The sequence below is a fragment of the Emys orbicularis genome, chromosome 13, assembly GCF_028017835.1.
Source record: "Emys orbicularis isolate rEmyOrb1 chromosome 13, rEmyOrb1.hap1, whole genome shotgun sequence".
NCBI lineage: Eukaryota > Metazoa > Chordata > Testudines > Emydidae > Emys > Emys orbicularis.
In genome coordinates, this window is record NC_088695.1 from 3133178 (window position 1) to 3154849 (window position 21672).

Consider the following 21672-nt stretch of genomic DNA (forward strand, 5'->3'; position numbering starts at 1 on the left):
AGAGGGGACAGGCCCCTGCCCCATTCCCCGCCCCCCTGGCAGAGGGGTGTGTCTGTGTGTGTGTGGGGGGGTGTCTAATCTGGTGCCCTTGGCAACTGGAAGGTCCTTGACTTGCACCGCCAGCATGTGAGGCTGGTGACCAGGTGACCTCCTCGGGCCCCTGGGCTCTGGGAGAAAAGGAAACTCATTGAACGGAGGCCAGGGCGAGGAATGCCAGCGATGTGCCAGGAATGTGAGGCAGCCACGAGCAACGCGCCAGCCCGCACAGTGCCCTGCGTGAGAGCCACACTGCCCTGCGGTGCCCCTCACTCCCGACCCGTGGCCCCCCACTAGCCCAGCCCTGCGGTGCCCCTCACTCCTGACTCGCAGCCCCCGCTAGCCCAGCCCTGCGGTGCCCCTCACTCCTGACTCGCAGCCCCCGCTAGCCCAGCCCTGCGGCGCCCCTCACTCCCGACCCGCGGCCCCCGCTAGCCCTGCCCTGCGGCGCCCCTCACTCCCGACCCGCAGCCCCCCGCTAGCCCTGCCCTGCGGCGCCCCTCACTCCTGACTCGCAGCCCCCGCTAGCCCAGCCCTGCGGCGCCCCTCACTCCCGACCCGCAGCCCCCCGCTAGCCCTGCCCTGCGGCGCCCCTCACTCCTGACTCGTAGCCCCCGCTAGCCCAGCCCTGCGGTGCCCTTCACTCCCGACCCGCAGCCCCCGCTAGCCCAGCCCTGCCCTGCCCTGCGGTGCCCCTCACTCCCGACCCGCAGCCCCCGCTAGCCCAGCCCTGCCCTGCGGTGCCCCTCACTCCCGACCCGCAGCCCCCTTTGGCCTTTGCAGGTAGCTCTGCCGGAATCCAGCGCCTGTCTAATGTCCAGGAATCTCCCCACCCACTTCTGGGTGGGAGCCCCTCCAGCCCCTGTGTGGGACCCAGCCTGGCTTTGAGCAGCTTCAGTAGCCCGCTCTGGGGATCAGCCCCATTCGTGGGTACAAAGGGACCCACCCTCCATGCCCTGATTCCTCCCCTCCCCGTCCAACTTGGCACCAGCCCCCCCTGCCCCCAGCCTGTCAGCTGCTGTTTACCAGGGCAAGAGACAGGCAGCTGTTGGGAGGGACATTCCAGCAATGCGTTGTCGGAGCAGCTGGCCTGGGGCGCCCCACACCCACACAGCCTCCCCTCTGCATCCAGGGGGCTCCTGCTGCTGGGAAAGGGGGTTGGTTGGGGCGCTGGGCTGCAGGGAGTGGGGCTCACTAGGGGGCGCTGGGCTGTGGGGAGCGGGTGGGGCTCAGCAGGGGGCGCTGGGCTGTGGGGAGCGGGACGGAGGGAAGCAGGGGGCGCTGTGCCGCAGGGAGTGGGTCAGGGGGCTCAGCAGGGGGCGCTGGGCTGTGGGGAGCGGGACGAAGGGCAGCAGGGGGCGCTGTGCCGCAGGGAGTGGGTCAGGGGGCTCAGCAGGGGGCGCTGGACTGTGGGGAGCAGGTGGGGCTCAGCAGGGGGCGCTGGGCTGTGGGGAGCGGGGCGGGGGGCAGCAGGGTTGCTGGGCTGCAGGCAGTGGGTCAGGGGGCTCAGCAGGGTACGCTGGGCTGCAGGGAGCGGGGCGGGGGGCAGCAGGGGGCGCTGGGCTGTGGGGAGTGGGGCGGGGGGCAGCAGGGGGAGCTGGGCTGCAGGGAGCGGGGCAGCAGGGGGCGCTGGGCTGTGGGGAGCGGGGCGGGGGGCAGCAGGGTTGCTGGGCTGCGGGGAGCGGGGCGGGGGGCAGCAGGGGGCGCTGGTCTGCAGGGAGCGGGCCAGGGGGGCAGCAGGGGGCACTGGGCTGCAGGGAGCGGGGCAGGGGGGCAGCAGGGGGCGCTGGGCTGCAGGGAGCGGGGCAGGGGGGCAGCAGGGTTACTGGGCTGCAGGGAGAGGGGCAGGGGGGCAGCAGGGGGCGCTGGTCTGCAGGGAGCGGGGCAGGGGGGCTCAGCAGGGGGTGCTGGTCTGCAGGGAGAGGGGCAGGGGTGGTACTGGTGGAGGTCCCATTTCCCCCCCCAAGGTCCTGACTACTTAATAGAGTCCAGGCGTGAACCCCGGTGTCCTGGTCAAATCCCAGTGGGGGTGAGGATCCCATTCATCCACGGGAACTTCCCCGCAGTGTCAAGCGGAGTTGGGAGTCACTTCCTGTCCTAAACAGCTCTGCTGGGGTGTGTGTGTAGGGGGTTGTGTAGCAGGGTGTGTGTGTGTGTGTGTGTGTGTAGTAGTTCATGTGGGGGAGGGGAGGCAGTGGTGTCCGTGCGTGTGTGTGTGTTGGGGGTCAGTGGTGTCTGTGCATGGGGGGGGAGGGGATCAGTGGTGTCTGTGCATGGGAGGTGGGGGCAGTGGTGTCCATGCAGGCACGTGTGTGTATCCGGCTGGCTGTTCACTCCTCCGCCCGACGTTGTGCCGGGGAAGCGCTGACAATCGCAGGAAGCCGCGATGCCCTGGCTCCACAGCGTGTGTTACTCAGCCCTTGGGGATTCCCAGTGCGGGGACCTGCAGGAAACATCCCTGGCTGGGGAGGGGCAGGATTTCCCATTCATCAGCTTCCCCGACCCTCTGCCACACCCCAGAGCTGGCTGCATTTCCCCACCGGGCGAACTGCGTCCACGCAGTGTCTCTGCGTGGCTGGTACCCAGCTGCCTCACCCCAGAGCTGGCTGCATCTTAGTGCTGGGCAAACCTTCCCTTTGCAGGGCTGTTCTGGGTGGCTGTTCCCCAGTCGCCCCACCCCAGAAGCAGCTGCATCTCAGTGCCGGGCGAGCCATCCTGGAGCGGCATCGCTGTGCGGGGGTAACCCAGCTGTTCCGCCCCAGAGGTGGCTGCATCTTGGTGCCGGGGTGAGCGGTTCCCGCTGAACTGACCCTGCTTTCTCCTTTCTGCAGGCATGAAGACCCTGTTGCCAGCCTAACGTGGCCTGAGGGGCTGAGACCGGGCGGAGCACGATGAGACCCATAATCCTTTGCAGCTTCCTCTTGGCGTCTGTCCAGGCATCGGAACTGGAGGGGCACTTTGATCTAGGTATCTCTAGGAGAAACCAGCCAGGGGGGCGGGGGGTTGTGTTTGTGTGTGCAGGGGGGCTTGTGGCCAGGTAGTGCCGTGGCGGGGGTGGGGGGAGGAGCAGGGATGGAGAAATGGAAGAATGAAGGAAGGAAGGAGTGAATGAAGGGATGAAGGGAGTGATAAGAGAACGGAGGGGTTAAGGATTGAACGACAGTGGAAAGGCCAGAGGGGGGAGAGGCGTGGCTGATGGGGGGGAGAGGGAAGAATGGGGCGGAGCAGGGGATGGGGTGCGAGTGGGGGATGGGGCGCAGGGCGCAGAGGATGCGAGGGACACCGGATAGGGGGTGCTGGGTATGGGGGATGGGTTGGGGAACGGGTGCTGCAGGAGGAGTAGGGTGGGGGGGAAATGGGATGGGGATTGGGGTGGGGGATGGGGGTGAGCAGGGGAGGGGGTACCGGGTGTGGGGAATGAGTTGGGGAGCAGGGAGCAGCAGGGGGGGATGGGGTGGGGAGGAGCAGGGGAGGGGGTGCTGGGTGTGGAGGACTTTGTATGTTCTGTACATGCTAATGCACACGCACGAATATGCTCTGTACATACTAAGGCACAGAACAGATCTGATTCCCACCAGCAGGGGGCAGTCACACACACACAGAGTGAGAAATGCCCTGCTGCTCCTCAGCCCCCCTGGGTGCCCCCCCAATTCCTCACCCCGGGCATGGGCGAGAGCCCCCCCCCTCCGCCCGGCCTAGACTCAGGTCCCTCACTGCCCCTCCAGCTGTGCCCCGGGCGAGGAGAGTAGTTCTGGGGTGTCGCGTGCTCCTGGACGGGAGAGGGGGCAGGGCAGGGGTGGGCGGGCAAGGGGCTACGGGCTGCATGAGCCAGGAAGGGAGGGGTGAGGTGAGTGGGGATGGGAGGGGGATGGGAGAGGGCAGGGGGGAATGTGGGAAGGCAGGGGAGGGGAGAGTGGGGAAGGGAGGGGAGGGGTGAGTGGGGGGTGAGTGAGGAAAGGAGGAGAGGGGAGTGGGGAAGGGGGAGAGGGGAGGGAAGGGGTGTGTGGGGAAGGCAGGGGAGGGGGGAGTGTGGATGGCAGGGAAGGGGGGAATGTGGAAGGGAGGGGTGAGTGGGGAAGGGGGAAGAGGTGAGTATGGAAGGGATGGGAGTGGGGGTGTGGAAGGCAGGGAAGGGGGGAGAGGGGAGGGGGTGTGTGGAAGGGAGGGCTGCGGTGAGTGTGAAAGACTGAGTGTGAAAGCAGGAGGACAGGGTCATGGCCAAGTGGCTTGGCTTGTGTGTGGGGCTGGGGCGCCCCCTGGTGGCCGGATTGGGGCTTTCCCCTTTCTCCTCCCCCTCCCGCTGCTAGAAGACTCATCATCCCCCTGCCCCCGGGGTCCGAGCTGGGCAGCGTTACCCCCTCCCCCCCGGTCTCTCTGCCTCGGGCTATGGGGCAACGGATAGGGCTGGGGGCAGTGGAGGGGGCTAGGTAAGGGGACTGGAGGATGGGGTGGGAGGAGGGATATAGGGTCATGTGGACGTGATGAATAGGGTATGAGGGGGAATGTAGAGGAGATGGGTGCCTTATAGGGACATGTATGGGGCGTTGGTGAGGTGTATAGGGGCTGGATGCGCTATATGGGCCAGGTAGAGTGAACATATAGGGGCTGGGTGGGTTATAGAGGCAGGCGAGCAATGGATGAGCTTGTAGGGCTATAGGGGATGTGTAGGGCCCGGGTGGGCTATAGATGTATAGGGCCCAGGTGGGCTATTAGGATTTATTGGGGCTGGGGGGACTATAGGGGGTATATAGGGATTATAGGGGGTTATTGGGGCCAGGTGAGCTATAGGGACTAAGTGGACTATCAGGGTGTATAGGTTCTTGGTGGACTATAGGGGGTATATAGGGCCCAGGTGGACTATCAGGGATGTGTTGTGACTGGGTGGACTATAGGGGGTATGTAGGGGCTGGGTGGGCTATAGGGGGTGTATAGGGGCTGGATGGGTGTATAGGGGCTGTGTGGGCTATAGGGGGTGTATAGGGGCTGTGAGGGCTATAGGGGGTGTATAGGGGTGGGTTATAGGGGCTGGGTAGGCTATAGGGGGTGTATAGGGGCTGGATGGGTTATAGGAGCTGGGTGGGCTATGGGGGTGTATAGGGGCTGGGTGGGTTATAGGGGCTGGGTGGGCTATAGGGGTGTATAGGGGCTGGGTGGGCTATAGGGGGTGTATAGGAGCCACTCTCCATTCGCTCTCTCTCTGCAGCCAAGTGTCGCTACGCGCTGGGCATGCAGGATCGAACCATCCCTGACGAGGATCTATCTGCCTCGAGTGCCTGGTCTGACTCCACGGCCGCCAAGCACAGCCGGTGAGAGCCCCCCCTCCCCCACTACGATAAGTCTCAGCCCTCCAGGGAGACCCTACAATAACAAACCAGCCCCAGATCTCCTGAGAGACCCTACAATAACAAAGCAACCCTGCTCCTTATCAAAGATGCTATGATAACAAATGGGCCTATGTAGGACTGCGAGGCAACCCTACAATAACAACCCAGCCCCAAATCTTGTGAGAGACCCTACAATAATAACCCACCTTCAGATCTTATGAGAGACCCTAAAGTAACAAACTTGCCCAGGCAGCTCCAGCATTTCCGAGAGACCCTACAATAACACTGGGGCTAACCCCCCTGTGTGTGTCATGTCCCCCCCCCTTCCCTCGGGCGCAGGCTGGACACGAGTGACGGGGACGGGGCGTGGTGCCCGGCGGGGCCCGTTTATCCCAACGACGCCGAGTTCCTGGAGGTCGACCTGCAGCGCCTGCACTTCCTGACCCTGGTGGGCACCCAGGGCCGCCACGCGGGGGGCCATGGCAAGGAGTTTGCCCGGACCTACCGCCTCCACTACAGCCGCGACCGGCACCACTGGCTCGCCTGGCGGGACCGCTGGGGCAACGAGGTACGGGGAGGGGGGAAGGGGACAGACCGCTGGGGCAGCAGGATGTGGGGGGAGGAGCAGAGGGGAAGGGGAGGGAGTTGGGGACAGGGGGTGGTTGAAGGGGTGGAGGAAGAGGGGGTTTAGGGTGTGGGGAGGGGGCAGTGGCAGGAGAGGGGGCAATGTGGGGAGGAGGGGCGGTGAGTTAGGGAAGGTATGTTTCATGCCCAGGCTCTGTCATGCTGGACTTCCCCCTTCCATCGCCACCCCCTGTGACATCATAATTGTCTCCCTGTGATGTCACAGCTCCCTGTGACATGATTGTCTGTGACCTCATGACCCTCTGTGAGGTCTCCTCAATACGACTTTGACATCATGACCCCATTGTGACATCGTGACTTGTCTGTAACACCACAGCCCCTTGTATGTGACATCACAACTGCCTGTGACATCACAGTCATCTCTGTGATGTCATCGCCCCTTCAGACATATTCTTTGCCCACCTGCCTGTGACGTCCTCATGCCATGTGACTCTGATGACACCGGTGGTGGTGGGGGTCACAATGTTACAGGGCTCATAAGGTTACCGCAAGAGCATGATGACATTACTCTAGGCTGTGATGTCACAATCAGACAAAGATGACATCAACACCAGGGTGGCAACACCATGGTGTCCTGTGATGTTGCGCTGTGATGTGATAGGGCCCAGGGCTGTGATGTCCGGCAGTGGGGGAGGTCCCAGCAGGGTGGGTGGGGCTGGCACGAGGAGCGGGGCTCCGGCTCCGGGAGTGATTAACCCCTCCCTGCCCAGGTGATCTCTGGGAACGAGAACACCAACGAGGTGGTACTGAAGGACCTGGGGCCGCCCATCATCGCCCGCTACGTGCGCTTCTACCCACGCGCCGACCGTGTCATGAGCGTCTGCCTGCGTGTGGAGCTGTACGGCTGCATCTGGCGTGGTGAGGTGCCCTGCCCCCGCACCCGCTACTTTGCTCTACCCTCCCCCCATCGTGTGGGTCCCGGTGGCTGATGCATGTCCCTCTGTGTCTCCCCCTGCAGACGGGCTGCAGTCCTACACCGCCCCCCTGGGCCAGACCATGGCCCTCCAGCCGGAGCCTGTCTACCTCAACGACTCCACCTATGACGGCTACAGTGTCAGCAAGTGAGTTCTTACCACCCCCATACCCCTCTCCCAGCCCCGGTCCCCCACCCCTCCACCACTGACCCACCCTATTCCATACCCTACTCCACTCTCTGCTGACCCTGCCACCCTTGTCCCCTAGCCCCCATCCCCCTGAGCCCCATGTCCACCCTGGCGAACCCCCCCATCCCCTAAACAAACACTCCATCGTCCCTGACCCCCCTGCCTCATCCCCTAAACAATCCCCTTCCCCCTCAGCTAGATCTGAGAATGGGTGAGTAAATGGATAGGTAGGTCCGAGAATGAGTGGATGGATGGATCTGACAAGGTAGAACTGAAGATGGTTTGACAGATGAATGGAGAGATAGATCTGATGATGGATGGATGGATAGATCAGAAGATGGATGGATCTGGTGGGTGGTTGGGTGGATGGATGGGTGGGTGAATCTGGTGGGCGGATGGATAGACCAAAAGATAGGTAGATCTAATGGATCTGGTGGATAGATGAGTGGATGGTTGGATGGATCTGGTGGGTGGATGGATTAACCAGAAGATGGATGGATCTGGTAGGCGACTGGATAGACTGGAAGATGGATAGATCTGATGGATCTGGTGGGTGGATGGATGGAAGGGGGGAATCTGGTGGATGGATGGATAGACTGGAAGACGGGTGGATCGGCTTCTCCTGTAGGTCCCAGTTCCTGTTCCCCAGTGTACCAGCCTGATACACTGGTCTCCCCCATCTCACTCCCCCAGTGCAAGAACCCAGGAGTCCCAGCCAGTCCCCCTCCTATGGGTCTGGAGGGGCCCCTGGGGCCATCCCCCTCCCAGTGCAGCACCTGACTCAGGGCAGGTGGGGAGCTGGCATTACCCCTGTCCGTGGTGCTATGTCTCCTCCTGGCAGGCTGCAGTTTGGGGGGCTGGGGCAGCTGACGGATGGCGTGGTGGGGCTGGACGACTTCACCCAGACTAAGGAGCTGCGGGTCTGGCCGGGCTACGACTACGTGGGCTGGAGAAATGACTCCTTCCCCAAAGGCTACCTGGAGATGGAGTTCGAGTTCGACAGCCTGCGGGTCTTCACTTACATGAAGGTACCATCCGGACCCAGGACAGAGACTGTCTGGTTCAGGGGAATGGGGAATGGGGTAGGGGGCCTGTCCCCTCTAGCGGGTGCCGGCTCCCATCCAGCCCCAGGGTGGAAGAACTGGCTGGCTCAAGGGTGCGGGAATGGGGGAATTTGGCATCCTCTCCACAGCTGACCCTTCTTCTTCCCCCAGATCTACTGCAATAACATGCACACGCGGGGGGTGAGCATATTCCGGCAGGTGGATTGCAGGTTCAAACGCAGCCTCCCCACGGCCTGGGAGCCCGAACTTGTCTCCCACGAGCTGGCTGTGGACGTCAAGGACCCCAGTGCCCGGTCAGTCACCGTGCCCCTTGAGGGGCACCTCGGGCGTTTCCTGCAATGCCACTTCCATTTCTCCGGCACTTGGATGCTCTTCAGTGAGATCGCCTTCCTCTCGGGTGAGTTGGGTTCCTTCGTTCGTTAGCTAGCTCATCCATTACTCAGTTAGGTTGTTAGCTCGTTTGTTCATTCAGGGTCGTTGGATAATTTTTTTGTTGGTTCCCTCATTATTTATTTAATCAATTCTTTCATTAATTAGTCAGTTCTTTCGTGTGCTTGTCTTTCCTTTGTCAATTTTTAGGTGTTTTTCTTCATTAGTTGGTTAGTTCGCTGGTTGGCTGACTGATGGTTGGTTGGCTTGTTGCCTGGTTGATTGGTTGTCTGGTTTATTTTGCTGGTTGGTCGGCTAGTTCATTGGTTAGCTGTTTGGTAAGTTTATTGATTGGCTTCTTGGTTGGCTGGTTAGTTTAGTTCATTTGTTGGGTTCATTGGCTGGTCAGTTCCTTAATGAAATGGTTGGTTGGCTTGTGCCTTGATTGGCTGGTTATTGCATTGTTTAATGTGTTGGTTACTTTGGTTCATTTGTGGTGGGTTGGATGGTTGGTGGGTTAGTTGGTTGATTAGTTTGCTGGTTGGTGGGTTAGTTAGTTGGTTGGTTGCATTGATTCGTGCGTTGTTTTGTTGGTTCGTTAGCTCTTTTTTTTGTTCTTTCATTTGCTAGTTCTCTCACTCATTAATTAGTTGGTTCTTGTTGTTCGTTAACTCATTGGTTCTTGGTTTCCCCCCTCTCATTCTTCAATGAGTGTGTTGCTGAGTTCATTCTTTCGTTTGCCATCCATTCAGTCGCTGCTTCTCTTTCCCTAGATGTGGTGGACGACGGGTCCGTTTCTGGAACAAGCCACTGGCCCCCGATGGCTGGCCCCCGGCCCTCGGGCAGGGGTGCTGCAGCCCCCCGTGTCCTGGAAGACCCTGGCTCCACCCTTCACAGAGACACCGGGGTCACATCCAACCTCACACTCCAGGGTAAGCTACTCGGCAAGGGGTGGGACAGTGCATGGGGTTACTGTGGTCTTCTTCCCTGGGATCCACCCACTGAGAGGCTGGTCCCAAATCTTCTCCTTGTCTCTGTCCATTTCAGACCTCGAGGTCCAAGGAGAGTCTAAATCTGGCCAGCCAATCGCCAAGGATGATAACAGCAATACCTCCATTCTGATTGGCTGCCTGGTGGCCATTATCCTGCTGCTATTGGTCGTCATCTTCCTCATTCTTTGGAGGCAATATTGGAAAAAGATCCTGGGGAAAGTAAGTGAGATGGGGCCAGGGGGGCTGCAGGTCGGGATTGAGGGGCCCTGGCAGAGCTGTATAGGGATGTGAGTGTGTGTTATATTTGCCATTGGGTGGCATTACAGAGCATATACCTATACATTCCTTAACATGCGTGCTGTTCCTATATCTCGTGGGGCAGACATGAATCAGGACACCTGGGGGTTGGGATTGGGGTCTAGTGGGTTACAGCAGCAGGGGCTGGGAGCCAGGACTCCTGGGTTCATTCCTAACCCTTGGGGAGGGAGTGGGGTGTTGTGGTCAGTGCAGGGGCTGGTGTGATCTCCCTGCCGCCCCTCTCAGGCCCAGCGGCGAATCTCCGACGACGACCTGACCGTGCACTTGTCGGTCCCGGGCGACACCATCGTCATCAACAACACGATGGGCTCCCAACGCCACTCGAACCGCTACGAGCGCATCCACTCGGGGGAGACCGAGTATCAGGAGCCCAGCCGCGCCCGCATGAAATTGCCCGAGTTGCCCCATGGTGCCGAGAACTCCGGTGAGGGGCAGGGGATCGGAGGGACCCACCAGCTATGCTGTGGGGAGAGAGGATCCATCCAAGCATGGAGAGCCAAGGCCAAGGGGACTGGGTGGAACAGGATGGTAGAAGGAAGGGGTGGGAGAAAGAGGTGGATGGGTTGACAGGCAGATAGACAGATGGATGGACAGACAAATGGATGGATGGAGAGATGGACAGGTGGGTAGGTGGTTGGATGGATGGACGGACAGGCGGATGGTTGTATGGATTGACAGGTGGATGGATAGGTGGACAGACAGGAAAATGTGCAGATGGATGACCATATGAGTGGATGGATGGATAGACTGACAGGAGGATGAAGGGATGGATAGATGGCTAGACAAATAGGCAGATAGATGGCTGGATGGTGGCCAGGTGGATGAAGGGACTGATAGATGGATGGACAAATAGGTGGATGGATGGATGATGACCACATGGATGGATGGACTGACAGGTGGATGAAGGGATGGATGGATGGATAAATAGGTGGGTGGATGGATGGATGGATGATGGACAGGTGGATGAAGGGATGGATAGATGGATGGGCAAATAGGTGGATGGATGGATGGATGATGACCACATGGATGGATGGATAAATAGGTGGATGGCTGGATGATGGACAGGTGGATGAAGGGATGGAGAGATGGATGGATGGACATATAGACAGATGGACAGTTGGAAGGCTGAAGCAATAGATGGATTGACTGACGGATCGAGGGAGAAATAGAGAAGTGGGCAGGACAGAGAGGTGGAGAGATGCAGGGATTTCAGGGGGTGGAGGAGGAAGAAAGAGCAGGAATGAGAGAGAGAGTGGGGCATGGAGAGCGTGAATGGGGAAGGGCCAGATGGAGGAAAGGAAGCCCATGGCAGAGAGCAGGAGGGCTGCAGGAAGGGGGACAGAGAAAGCCAGGAAGGAAAGATGGATGGAGGGAAAATCTGGGGTGGGCAGAGAGATGGAAGGGGGAGGCAGCTTCCTCCCATGCCCCCTTCTCTGGTACTGCCCCTCCCCCCTCAGCTGCAGATTTGGGACCCCCTCCCCCATCCTGCTGTGTTTACCCCTCCCCTCCCATCTCATCCTGTATGTCCTCCCCCATCCATGGCCACAGAAAGTGACTGATGCCCAGCTCTGGGAGGGGAGTGGTTCTAGTGGTTAGAGCCAGGGGGCTGAGAGCCAGGACTCCTGGGTTCTATTGCCCCAAAGAAGGGGCCTGGCTTTATTATCCTCATGTGTCAGGAATGTTCATCTCCCTTCCATTGTCTCGGGAAAGATGGAGGCTAAAAGGGGAGAAGCATAATGCAGCCCCGCCCCCTTCCTCATGCCCCACCCCTCTCGTGTGCGTCTGTCAGTCTGTTCTCATCCATCCGCTTGTCTCTCCCTCCCATCCCCGCCCCACCTCCCCTTCTCCCGACAGCTCTGCTGCTCAACAACCCGGCCTATCGGCTCTTCCTGGCCACATACGCCCAGCCAATGGGAGGGCTCGCTCGCCCGCCAGCCGACGGGGCTAAGCCAATCAACACAGATGGTAAGGAGGGCGCCACCTGGCGGCCCGACCTGGGAGCGCAGCAGCTCGTGGGCTGCATTCCTCCGTCCCCCTCTAGGGGGCGCTCTCTGCTTCCCACCTGTCTGACCTTCCACCCTGTCTGCATGTATAACCCAGGTTGGCATTGACCCGTGGCCCTCTGCTCCCATGAACCTCTCTGCTTTGGCTTATGGGACCGGGAGGGGTCGGGGCTTTGATAAGAGATAACATTGTACCTTCAGCTCTGCAGGATTCCTCATCCTGGTGCCAGGATGCAGCTGGCTCTGGGGCGGGGCACGTTCACACATAACAACGCTGCAGAAGGATCCCTCACCTGATATGCAACCGCTTCTGGGCTGGGGCAGCTGTTTATACAGGGATCCCAGCACCAACATGGCGCTGCCTCTGGGCTGGGGCAGCTGTTCATACATGGATCCCTTGTCTGGCATTGAGATGCGGCTGCTTCTGGGGTGGGGCGGCTGTTTATACAGGGATCCCAGTGCTGAGAGGCAGCCATCTCTGGAGTGGGGTGCTGTTTATACATGGATCCCTCATCTGGCACTGACATGCAGCTGCCTCTGGAATGGGGCGCTGTCTATACATGGATCCCTTGCCTGGTGCTTAGATGCGGCTGCTTCTGGGGTGGGGCGGCTGTTTATACAGGGATCCCAGCACCGAGATGCAGCCAGCTCTAGGGTGGAGCATATCAGGGTCTCCCAGCTGACAGGAACGTCCCCGCTAACCCCCAGTCTCTTTGCCCCCTGCAGCCTGCAGCGGTGACTACATGGAACCAGACCCTGCCGGGGCCCAGGCCGTGGCGCAGAACAATGTCCCGCACTACGCCGAGGCAGACATTATCAACCTGCAGGGGGTGACGGGCGGGAACACCTACGCTGTGCCCGCTGTGGCCGTGGACGCGCTGGCCGGCAAGGACATGGCCCTAGGGGAGTTCCCCCGGGGGCGTCTCCTCTTCAAGGAGAAGCTAGGGGAGGGGCAGTTTGGAGAGGTGGGTCCCTGAACCTCATGTGCCCCTCTGGCCATCCCTAGCCCCCCTCCACCGTCCCAGCTCTCCGCCTGCTTTCACTTCTGCTCATTCTCCCATTGCATCCTTCGCGTTGTGCTTTCATCTGTTCTTCCAGTCTTCATTCCTTTGGTCCTCCCCTGAGCCTTTCGTTCATTCCTTCTTCCATTGGTTTTGCCACTCATGAGTTCAGCCTTTGCCTCATTCACCTGGTCTTGTGTTCGTGCACTCCTTTCGTCTTTCACTAATGTAGTCGTTCACTTGTTCATTTACACATTCGTCGGTTCCTTTGTTCTTCCTGTCATTGGTGCATTTGTTTGTAGTTTTGTGCATTGCTCCTTTCATTTGTTCGTTCATTCATTCATTCATTGTTTTATTCAGTTGGTAATTCTTTCCTTTTTTTCATTACTTCATTCATGCGTTTGTACTTCCATTCTCTTCTTCACTCATTTGTTCATTCTTTCCTTCAGTCAGTAGTTTTTATTCGTTCTTTTGTTTCTTCCTGTGTTTGTTCATCTGTGCATTCATTTATACGTTCTTTGATCCATTTGTTCTTTCATTCTTTTTCCTCCATTCTTTTGTTCGTTCTTTCATTTGTTGGTTCCTTTGGTTCAGCCTTTCATGTTATTTCATAATTAATTATTTTATTCTCTTCCCTTCTTCATTCTTCTTTCTCTCTATCCATCTGTCTGTTCTCCCTCCAGCCAGCCTTGTCTCTTACTTTCTCTCTCTCCCTTTCACTCTCACCTTCTGTCTATCTCTTTTCCCAACCCCCCTTTGCTTCTGTCTGTCTTTCTCTGTAGACCTGTTTTCCCCTCCACACCTTCCTCCATCTCTTTCCCCATCCCTCTCTCCGCTCTGAGGAAGTGGGGGAACTATTTTATAGGCAGAAGGATCTGGGAGGCCGTGCTGAGTCCAGGGGAGGGTGTATTAGTGGGCGGGTGATGTGGCTGACCCTGCCCGGTATTGATTGGCTGCTGCTCTCTGCCCACCCTACCCCTACCTCCCAGGTGCATCTCTGTGAGATAGAAAGTCCCCAGGATCTGCCCATTCTGGAGTTCCCATTCAACGTGCGCAAGGGACGCCCCCTGCTGGTGGCTGTGAAAATCCTGCGCTCTGATGCAACCAAGAATGCCAGGTGAGTGCACGAGGGTTGCGGGGGGAGGGGGGGAGAGGTGGGGGACGATGCTTGTGCAAATATGGAGCATCTCATTGCACGCGGGGGGAGTGATCGTGGAGACACAGTATCTCCTGCTGCACATGGAGAGTTCCTTGTGAGACCTCAGGCCATCCCTTGTGAGTGCACGAGGAGGGGTACATGTGCAAACATGGCGTGTCCTGATTCACAAGGAAGGATGCTTCTGCGACCTCAAACCATCTTTTGTGAGTGCACAGGGGAAGGGGGGCAGTCGTGCAAACACAGAACGTCCCATTGCCTCAGGTGGATGCTTGTTCCACCTTGGACCATCCACTGTGAGTGCACAAGAAGGGAATGCATGTGCAAACTCAGAATATCCTGTTGTACCAGGGAGACAGGTGTGTCACCAGAGACCTTCCTTTGCACAACGCAGATGGTTGTTTCACCATGGCTCACTCATCGTGAGTGCATGAGAAGGTAGCTTGTGCCCCCTTAGACTGTCCCATTGTGAGCATGCAACAGGGATGCTTGTGCAACACAAGAACGTTGCACGAGGGGGATGCTTGTACAGCCGTGGATTATTCCCTCGTGAATGCACCATGATGAGACCTTTTCCTCCACCCCAAGGAACGACTTCCTGAAGGAGGTGAAGATCATGTCACGGCTGAAGGACCCCAACATCGTGCGGCTGCTGGGCGTGTGCGTGCGGGACGACCCCCTGTGCATGATCACCGAGTACATGGAGAACGGGGACCTCAACCAGTTCCTCACCAGCCATGAGCTGGAGGACAAGCTGGGGGGCAGCACCAGCGATGCCCCCACCATCAGGTACCAACTGCACCACCCCCCAGGCAGGCCAAGGAGGCCTAGCCCAGCCAACCCTGAACCCTGGTGTGGGGCTCAGGGTGTGGGATCCAGGGGTCCCGGTGCATGCTGGGAATATCTAATGTTCCCTCCCTTTCTCTACCTCGGTGCATGCTGGGAATCTCTCTGACCTCCCCTCCCCCTCTGTTCAGCTACCCCACGCTGGTCCACGTGGCGGCTCAGATTGCCTCGGGGATGAAGTTTCTGGCCTCTCTCAACTTCGTGCACCGGGACCTGGCCACCCGCAATTGCCTGGTGGGGGAGGGCTTCACCATCAAGATCGCCGACTTCGGCATGAGTCGCAACCTCTACTCGGGGGACTACTACCGCATCCAGGGGCGTGCCGTGCTGCCCATCCGCTGGATGGCCTGGGAGTGCATCCTCATGGTGAGACCCTCCCTGAAGGCGGGGTCTGGTGGAGAGGGGGCGGGACCTGGGGAAAGGGGTGGGGCTAGTGGAGGTAGGACTACGCCCGCATCCTGGGCTGCAGTGTGTGGCCCATTTGCTGGATGGCTTGAGAGTGCATCCTCCTAGGGGGAGGAGGCGGGACCTGTTGGGGAGAGGGGCAGGGCCTGGGGGAGAAGGGAGGAGTGTAGAAGTGGGGAATGGACAGGGAGTGGGCAAAGGGAAAGGGGGAGTGTGGAAGGGGAGAAGGAGGAAGGGAGGGGGAAAGAGGAGTGTGGAAAGGAGAGAAGGTGAAAAGGGTGGAAGAGAGGGAGAAAGTGGAGGGGGAAAGGGAGTGAACGGTATGGGGGTGTGCAGAGGTGGCAGGAGAGCGGAGGGGCCTGTGCCGGCTCCCTCCAGCTTCCAATCCACTGGCTCCTGGCAGGAGGTAATTTATTTTAAACCGTGGGGTGCACCCTGGCAGAGAGGAAGGGCTCCCCACAGTTTGAAAACCTCTGTGCTAAATGGAAGGCAGAAATATTGGGGGGGGACGGACAGGGGACATGACCCTGCATGCCCCCCCATGCGTCGCCTCTAGGGGGCACAAATATGCTTGCTTACCCTGGGCGCTAAAATGCCTCATTACAGCTCCGAGGTGGAGAGAATTTGGGTAGGGAACGGGGCAGAAGGAGTGGAGGATGGGGCAGGAGGAGGGAGCGGGGAAAGAGGAGTGGGATGGGGGGGCAGGGTTCTGTCTTGGGGGTTCTGCCCTCTCCCACACCCACACTAACCCCGCCCCCCAATGCAGGGGAAGTTCACCACGGCCAGCGACGTCTGGGCCTTCGGGGTGACACTCTGGGAGGTGCTGATGCTGTGTCAGGAGCAACCCTACAGCGAGCTCACCGACGAGCAGGTCATCGAGAATGCCGGACAGTTCTTCCGGGACCAGGGCGAGCAGGTACCGGAGACAGGGCAATTCTCCCCCCAGGGTTCCCATCCGGCCCCTGGCATTGGAATGGCTGGTTCAGGGGGGAAGGGGAATGGGACATGGGATCTTTCCCCTCTAGGGGGCACTGGCTGCCCTCCGGCTCCAGAGGTGGCTCAGGGGGTGGGAATTGGGCCTGTATCCTCTAGGGGGTCATGACATCCCCCAGGGTACAACCTGGACTGTGGAATCACTGTGCCCCCTTAGCTCCCTAGCTCAGGGGAGCCCCTCCAGACTTTGCCCACACACAGCCATCAGCATGGGAAGCCGCACCCAGCAAAGTTACAGGAATCTTCTCCCAGCCACTCATGAATGGTACACAGGGAGACACCCACAAATCCCCCCAGCCCCAGCCTTGCACCCCAGAACTGTGAGTCTTCTCCCTGCTCCCACACAAACACACAGTTCAATTATTCTTCTCTTTGTCTTCCAAACGATCTTCTGTCCGTGTGTTGAGATGGTGATGCATCTCTTAGTTTATACCCTCCTCCTCTCCTCGAGGAACACTCCCCACCCGCCCTGCTGGGGTGTAGACAAAACAGTCCCCTGTGTACATGAGGTTCAAAGCATCTCTCAGGTGAATTGTATATTTCTTGCTCGCACCTTCTGGTTCGTGACATTTGGGGTGACGTGCAAGGCCTTTGTTTACAGTCCTTTGTGATTTCTGAGGAGCTAGTCCGTGGGCGTTCCCCAGACTCACAATATGTTTCAGTAACAAACATGTAGCAAAATCTCATAAGTCAGTATACAATGACTCACATAGCTTTTAATGGGACAATGATGTTCAGCAAGTTATGAATTTTCAAATGATACCTCACAAGGCATAGTTTGTACAAAATATATCATAACCATATACAAGGGGTGAATATGGAGGTATAGTATGTCACAGGGGTGCCGGCTCTGATCTGGCACCAGGGCGGGACAGCTGGCTGGCTTGTGGGATAGGTATCCACTGACCCCTCTCTGCCCCCCAGATATACCTGTCCCGGCCCCCTGCCTGCCCCCTGGCTCTCTATGAGGTGATGCTGCGCTGCTGGGTCCGCGAGTCCAAGGACCGTCCCTCCTTCCAGCACATCCACCGCTTCCTGTCTGAGGACGCCCTCAACATGGTGTGAGCCAAGCTGAGCAGGGGGGGGCCAGCCCATGTGGACTCCCAGGCATCAGCTTCTATTCTGCATCTCTCCAGCTACAGCTGTGGGTCGTCTGTGCAGCAGCTCGGGTGGGGAGCTGGATTTGGGAACTGGAAGCTTCTCTACTGGGGCGTCTTAAGGGGCATCTGTCCTTGTGTCTGGCCCTACCTCAATCTGTCCATCCCTGGCTGGCCAGCCTGCCTGCCACTCTAGCTAGCTAGCTCACTTCTCTCTCCAGGCATTCCTGACTCATTCTATTGATCTATTTCTTCTTCTATTCATCCTTTCTTCGTTCTCTCTCACTCACACACACACACACACACACACACACACACACACACACACACACTCCATATCCCTCTCTCACTTTCTCTCTATCCCCTACTCTCTCTGTCACCATCTCTCATTCCCTCTATGTCTCTCACTCCCTTTTTTCCCATCTACCCTTCCTTGCTCCTTACTCCTCCTTTTACTCTTCCCCTCTGTATCCCTTGGAGGGTTTTTCTTTCCTCCCCACTGCAGTCCTGCAGTGGGGCTGACTCCAAAGGGGACGTGGCAGAACTGGCTTTGGGGGTCAGACTTCTGTATTATTTTTATTTTGCGTGGACTGGACTAACACTGGGGGGAAAATAATGCCTTGGTCTCATGGCACTGGGGTGAACTGAACACTGGATGTAGGAGTTGCTACTGACATGGACAGGGGAAGGGAGGGGTGGGGCAAAGGTACGGGACAACAATGAAATAGCCTGGAGGCAACCAGGCCACCCTCAGAGGAGGGAGACTGGTCTAGAGGGGCCCGGTGGTCTGCTCTAACAAAGCAAGAGACACTGTTTGTTCTAACAGTGCCAGATCCCCAGCTGATGCCAATCAACCTCAATGCAACTACTGCTGGTTGATACCAGCTGGGGATCCGGGCATCATTGTTTGTAATTTAATTTTTCCTTCCTCCTGAGACTTGGAGGAAGGAATTGTAGATACCGTACTGTAGAGTCTGGGGGCAGCGAGATTTTCACCGGGGACTAGTGTTTTAGGGTGCATTCATTTTTGTAGAGGGAAAGAGGCACCACGCTAAAGGGCCTTCTCGGAAAATCAAGTGCCTTTAAGGTGCGAAATCACTAATCACTTTGCAAAGTCTTGAGCTGAGCTTCTCAAAGGAAGTGAAGGTGAGTGAAGTGCTCAGAGAAATGAATGAGCTTTGAGCACTAAATTTCCTTAGATTTCTCCAAAATCCCCAGTCATATTTTTGTTTCCAAGGAGTAAATATTGATGACTGTGATATAGATTTAATGATTCGGATGTGTATGTTTTTGTCTCTCTCCACCCACACACAACCCTGTCAAATGCTTTTTATTCATTTTTTAAAAAAATTCCTTGCTAATCTTGGTAGTTTTTTTCTTTTTTACTATTGTTATTTGGAAACGGGATCTGTACATATTTGGCGAGTAGAGAGAAAAAAAAGATTTTTACACTAATATATAGATTTTTGTTGTTGTTGTTTAGTTGTTTCCTTTTATGTGGTGAATAAAAGCTTTGCATTTTCTATACATGTCTCCTTGAAGTTGCTTTCCTCATCAAAAGTTGTGGGAATTAGGTTGTAAAGTTTTGTCGGACAAACTTGATATTTTTTTTGATGATTTCAAAACTTTGGTTGACTGTTGTATATACACAATGTTGAGAAAGGTAACTCTGTTGACATAATACAATGAGACTTTTGTACCACACAACATCCCAATTAAAAAAAATTAGCACTCTGAAAAGATCAATGCAGGCCACATGGAATGGGTAAAAATTGACATACTGATAAATCTCAAGACGCAGTTTTCAATGGGAAATCATTTTTGAATGAGGGGGCGTCTAGTTGGATCTGTTCTGGCACTTACACTGTTCAGTTTGAGGGGGAAATGCGGCCTTCTGTCCCCAAACTACGCCCATGTAAAAAAGTGGGCAGGCATGTCCCCCCCCGACCTCCCCAGTTCTGGCACCCCGCGTTTCAGTAAACAGCCACAAGATTCCAGGTTTGGAAAACCTGCATTATAGTGATAAACTAAACAAGCCCCATCTATTTAGTTTATCCAGGAGAAGGTTAAGAGGTGATTTGATCATGGTCCACATGGGGTGAAAATTGAGTGCAGGAGGATGTTTAATCTAGTAGACAAAGGTAGAATGAGATTCAATGGCTGGAATTTGAAGCTAGACACATTTAGGTTACAAAAATGGTGCAATTATTTAGCAGGGAGGGTAATTAATGACTGGAACAACTTACTTAGGAACCTGGTGGATTCCTAATCACCTGGAGTCTGTAAATCAAGATAAGATTGGTCTTATCAAAAATACATTCTAGCTCAACCACCAGATATGGGCTTCATGCCGGAATTGCTGGGTGAGATTCTCTGGCGTGGGTAGGAATGAAAGACTGAATGTTGCTTCAGGTTGGGAGGGGACCTGAATCCAAACTGGGGAAGAAGAGATGTGGCTATTTAGAAAAGAAAGAATAAAGTAGTGAAGAAAGGAGCAATAAAATGAGAATGAAAGCCAGTGTGGGTTGGGAGGGTACTACAGGCTACAAAATGGAGGAAAGCGGGATGGAAGGAAGGGAAAAGAAGGCAGGGCTGGCCTCGGGGGTGGTGGGCCACCCGGGCGACTGCCCAGGGCGCTGTGGTCAGGGGGGGCACCATGTTGCAGCGCAGAGGTGTTTGCGCTGCCTGTGTAGTGTCAGAAATTACTCCCTGCTGCTCTCCTGCCCTCCCCTTATGCAGCCCAGGTGGGGAAAGTGACCTGGGTGCCGGGTGCCCTGACGTTGCTCCTCGCTCCCCCCCTCACAGCCCCCTGGGGGGCGTGGCGGAGCAGCGTTCTGGGGAGCGAGCAGCAGTGTATCCAGGTAAGTTTCCCCATGTGGGTGCGGGGGGGCAGGGGTTGGGGTAAAAGGGGGGGAGGGCAGAGATTAGGGGCACAGGATGGGGTGCAGGGGTTAGAGATGCAGGGGGCACAATACAGGGGTTAGGGGCGCTAGGGACACGGTGCCAGGGTGAAGGGGGAAGTGTGGGGATTAGGGGTGCAGGGGTTAGGGGGCAAAGGGAAGGTGGGGAGCCAGGGGCAATGGGGGGCACACACAGGGGCCAGGGCAATGGGGGGGGGCACCGCACACGCGGGCTAGGGGTGCCAAAAACAAGTTCACCCAGGGTGGCATTTTCCCTAAGGCCAGCCCTGACAGGAGGCAAGAAAAGGAACAAAGGAATGAAAGAAGAAGAGAGAGAGAATGAAAACTGGTGGGTTGGAGAACCTGCGAAAAGAGGAATGGCGAGCAAAGAAAGAATCCAAGCAACGGGAACAAGAAAAGGAAGAGTCAAGGAACAAACGAATGAGAGAAAAAACTGGAAGGTTGCTGCAGATTGGCAGGACCCGGCTGCAAACTACGGGGGAAAGGGCTGGAAAGAGAGAGAGCGAATACAGGTAAGTGGCAGCAGGCTGGGCGGGGACCCAGTCACAAAACTGAGGACGGCGGAATGGAGGCAGATGATGGAAGAAAAAAAGAAAATGGCTGAAAGTTGGTAGGACCTGGCTACAAACTGGGACCAGGCTCCCAACGGGGGCACGAGGGCTAGGGGTGGGGAGGAAAGAAAGAAAGAAAATGAAGAAATGAGAGTTGCTGCAGGGTGGGAAGACCTGGGTCAGAGCTGGGGAGCAGGCCAGGAACTGGGGAGACGGAGGTGGGGTGGAGAAGAGAGACTGAAAGGAGGGGAGTGGGGAAACAAACACACGAAAGCAAGTCACAGCAGGTTAGGAGGGACCCTGTAAACTGAGCAGCAGGAGACAGATTGTGCGAGGGGTGGGGGTTACATAGCACCTAAGAGCATGACTGCACCCTGCTGGTGGAAAGCCCTAATTGCAGGCCCTGCTCCAGGAGGGATTAGACCAGGGGTCTCAAACACGCGGCCCGGGGGCCGCATGCGGCCCGCGGGGTTGTTTTCTGCGGCCCGCGAGCTCCTCGCGCCCCCCCCCCCCAGCGTTTACCTAGAGCGGCGCCAGCCCGACGCGCACTGGGGGAAGGGCAGGCTCCCTGCCTGCCCTGCCCCCTGCTGCTCCGGGAAGCGGCCGGAACGTGGGGAAGGGGGGGCACAGGGCTCTGTGTGTTGCTCTTGCTTCAGGCAGCGCCCCCAGCAGCTCCCATTGGCCGCAGTTCCCCGTTCCCGGCCAATGGGAGCTGCTGGGGGCGGTGCCTGAAGCAACAGCAATACACAGACCCCTGTGCCCCTCCTCCCCCAGGTTCCGGCCACTTCCCGGAGCAGTGCGGGGACAGGCAGGCAGGCGGCCTGCCCTGCCCCCGGTGCATGTCGGGC

At 57.5% G+C, this 21672-nt stretch overlaps 1 protein-coding gene across 1 annotated transcript; it reads left to right on the forward strand.

Moving 5' to 3' along the window:
* Positions 1-2927: 2927 nt before the first annotated feature.
* DDR1 (discoidin domain receptor tyrosine kinase 1) lies at positions 2928-17320 on the forward strand. Its single transcript, XM_065415454.1, has 17 exons — positions 2928-3003; positions 5240-5342; positions 5700-5928; positions 6716-6863; positions 6964-7066; positions 7950-8136; positions 8323-8569; positions 9315-9473; positions 9589-9752; positions 10077-10275; positions 11706-11816; positions 12581-12819; positions 13845-13972; positions 14600-14800; positions 14989-15223; positions 16029-16178; positions 17180-17320. The coding sequence occupies exons 1-17, from the start codon at positions 2928-2930 to the stop codon at positions 17318-17320; spliced, it is 2820 nt and encodes a 939-aa protein (XP_065271526.1).
* Positions 17321-21672: the final 4352 nt, after the last annotated feature.

Coding starts and splice junctions, on each gene's coding strand:
- DDR1 (XM_065415454.1), top strand. CDS start 2,928: ATGAGACCCATAATCCTTTGCAGCTTCCTCTTGGCGTCTGTCCAGGCA. Junction 7,067..7,949: donor GACGGCTACAGTGTCAGCAA/GTGAGTTCTTAC, acceptor TCCTCCTGGCAG/GCTGCAGTTTGGGGGGCTGG. Junction 8,137..8,322: donor GGGTCTTCACTTACATGAAG/GTACCATCCGGA, acceptor TTCTTCCCCCAG/ATCTACTGCAATAACATGCA.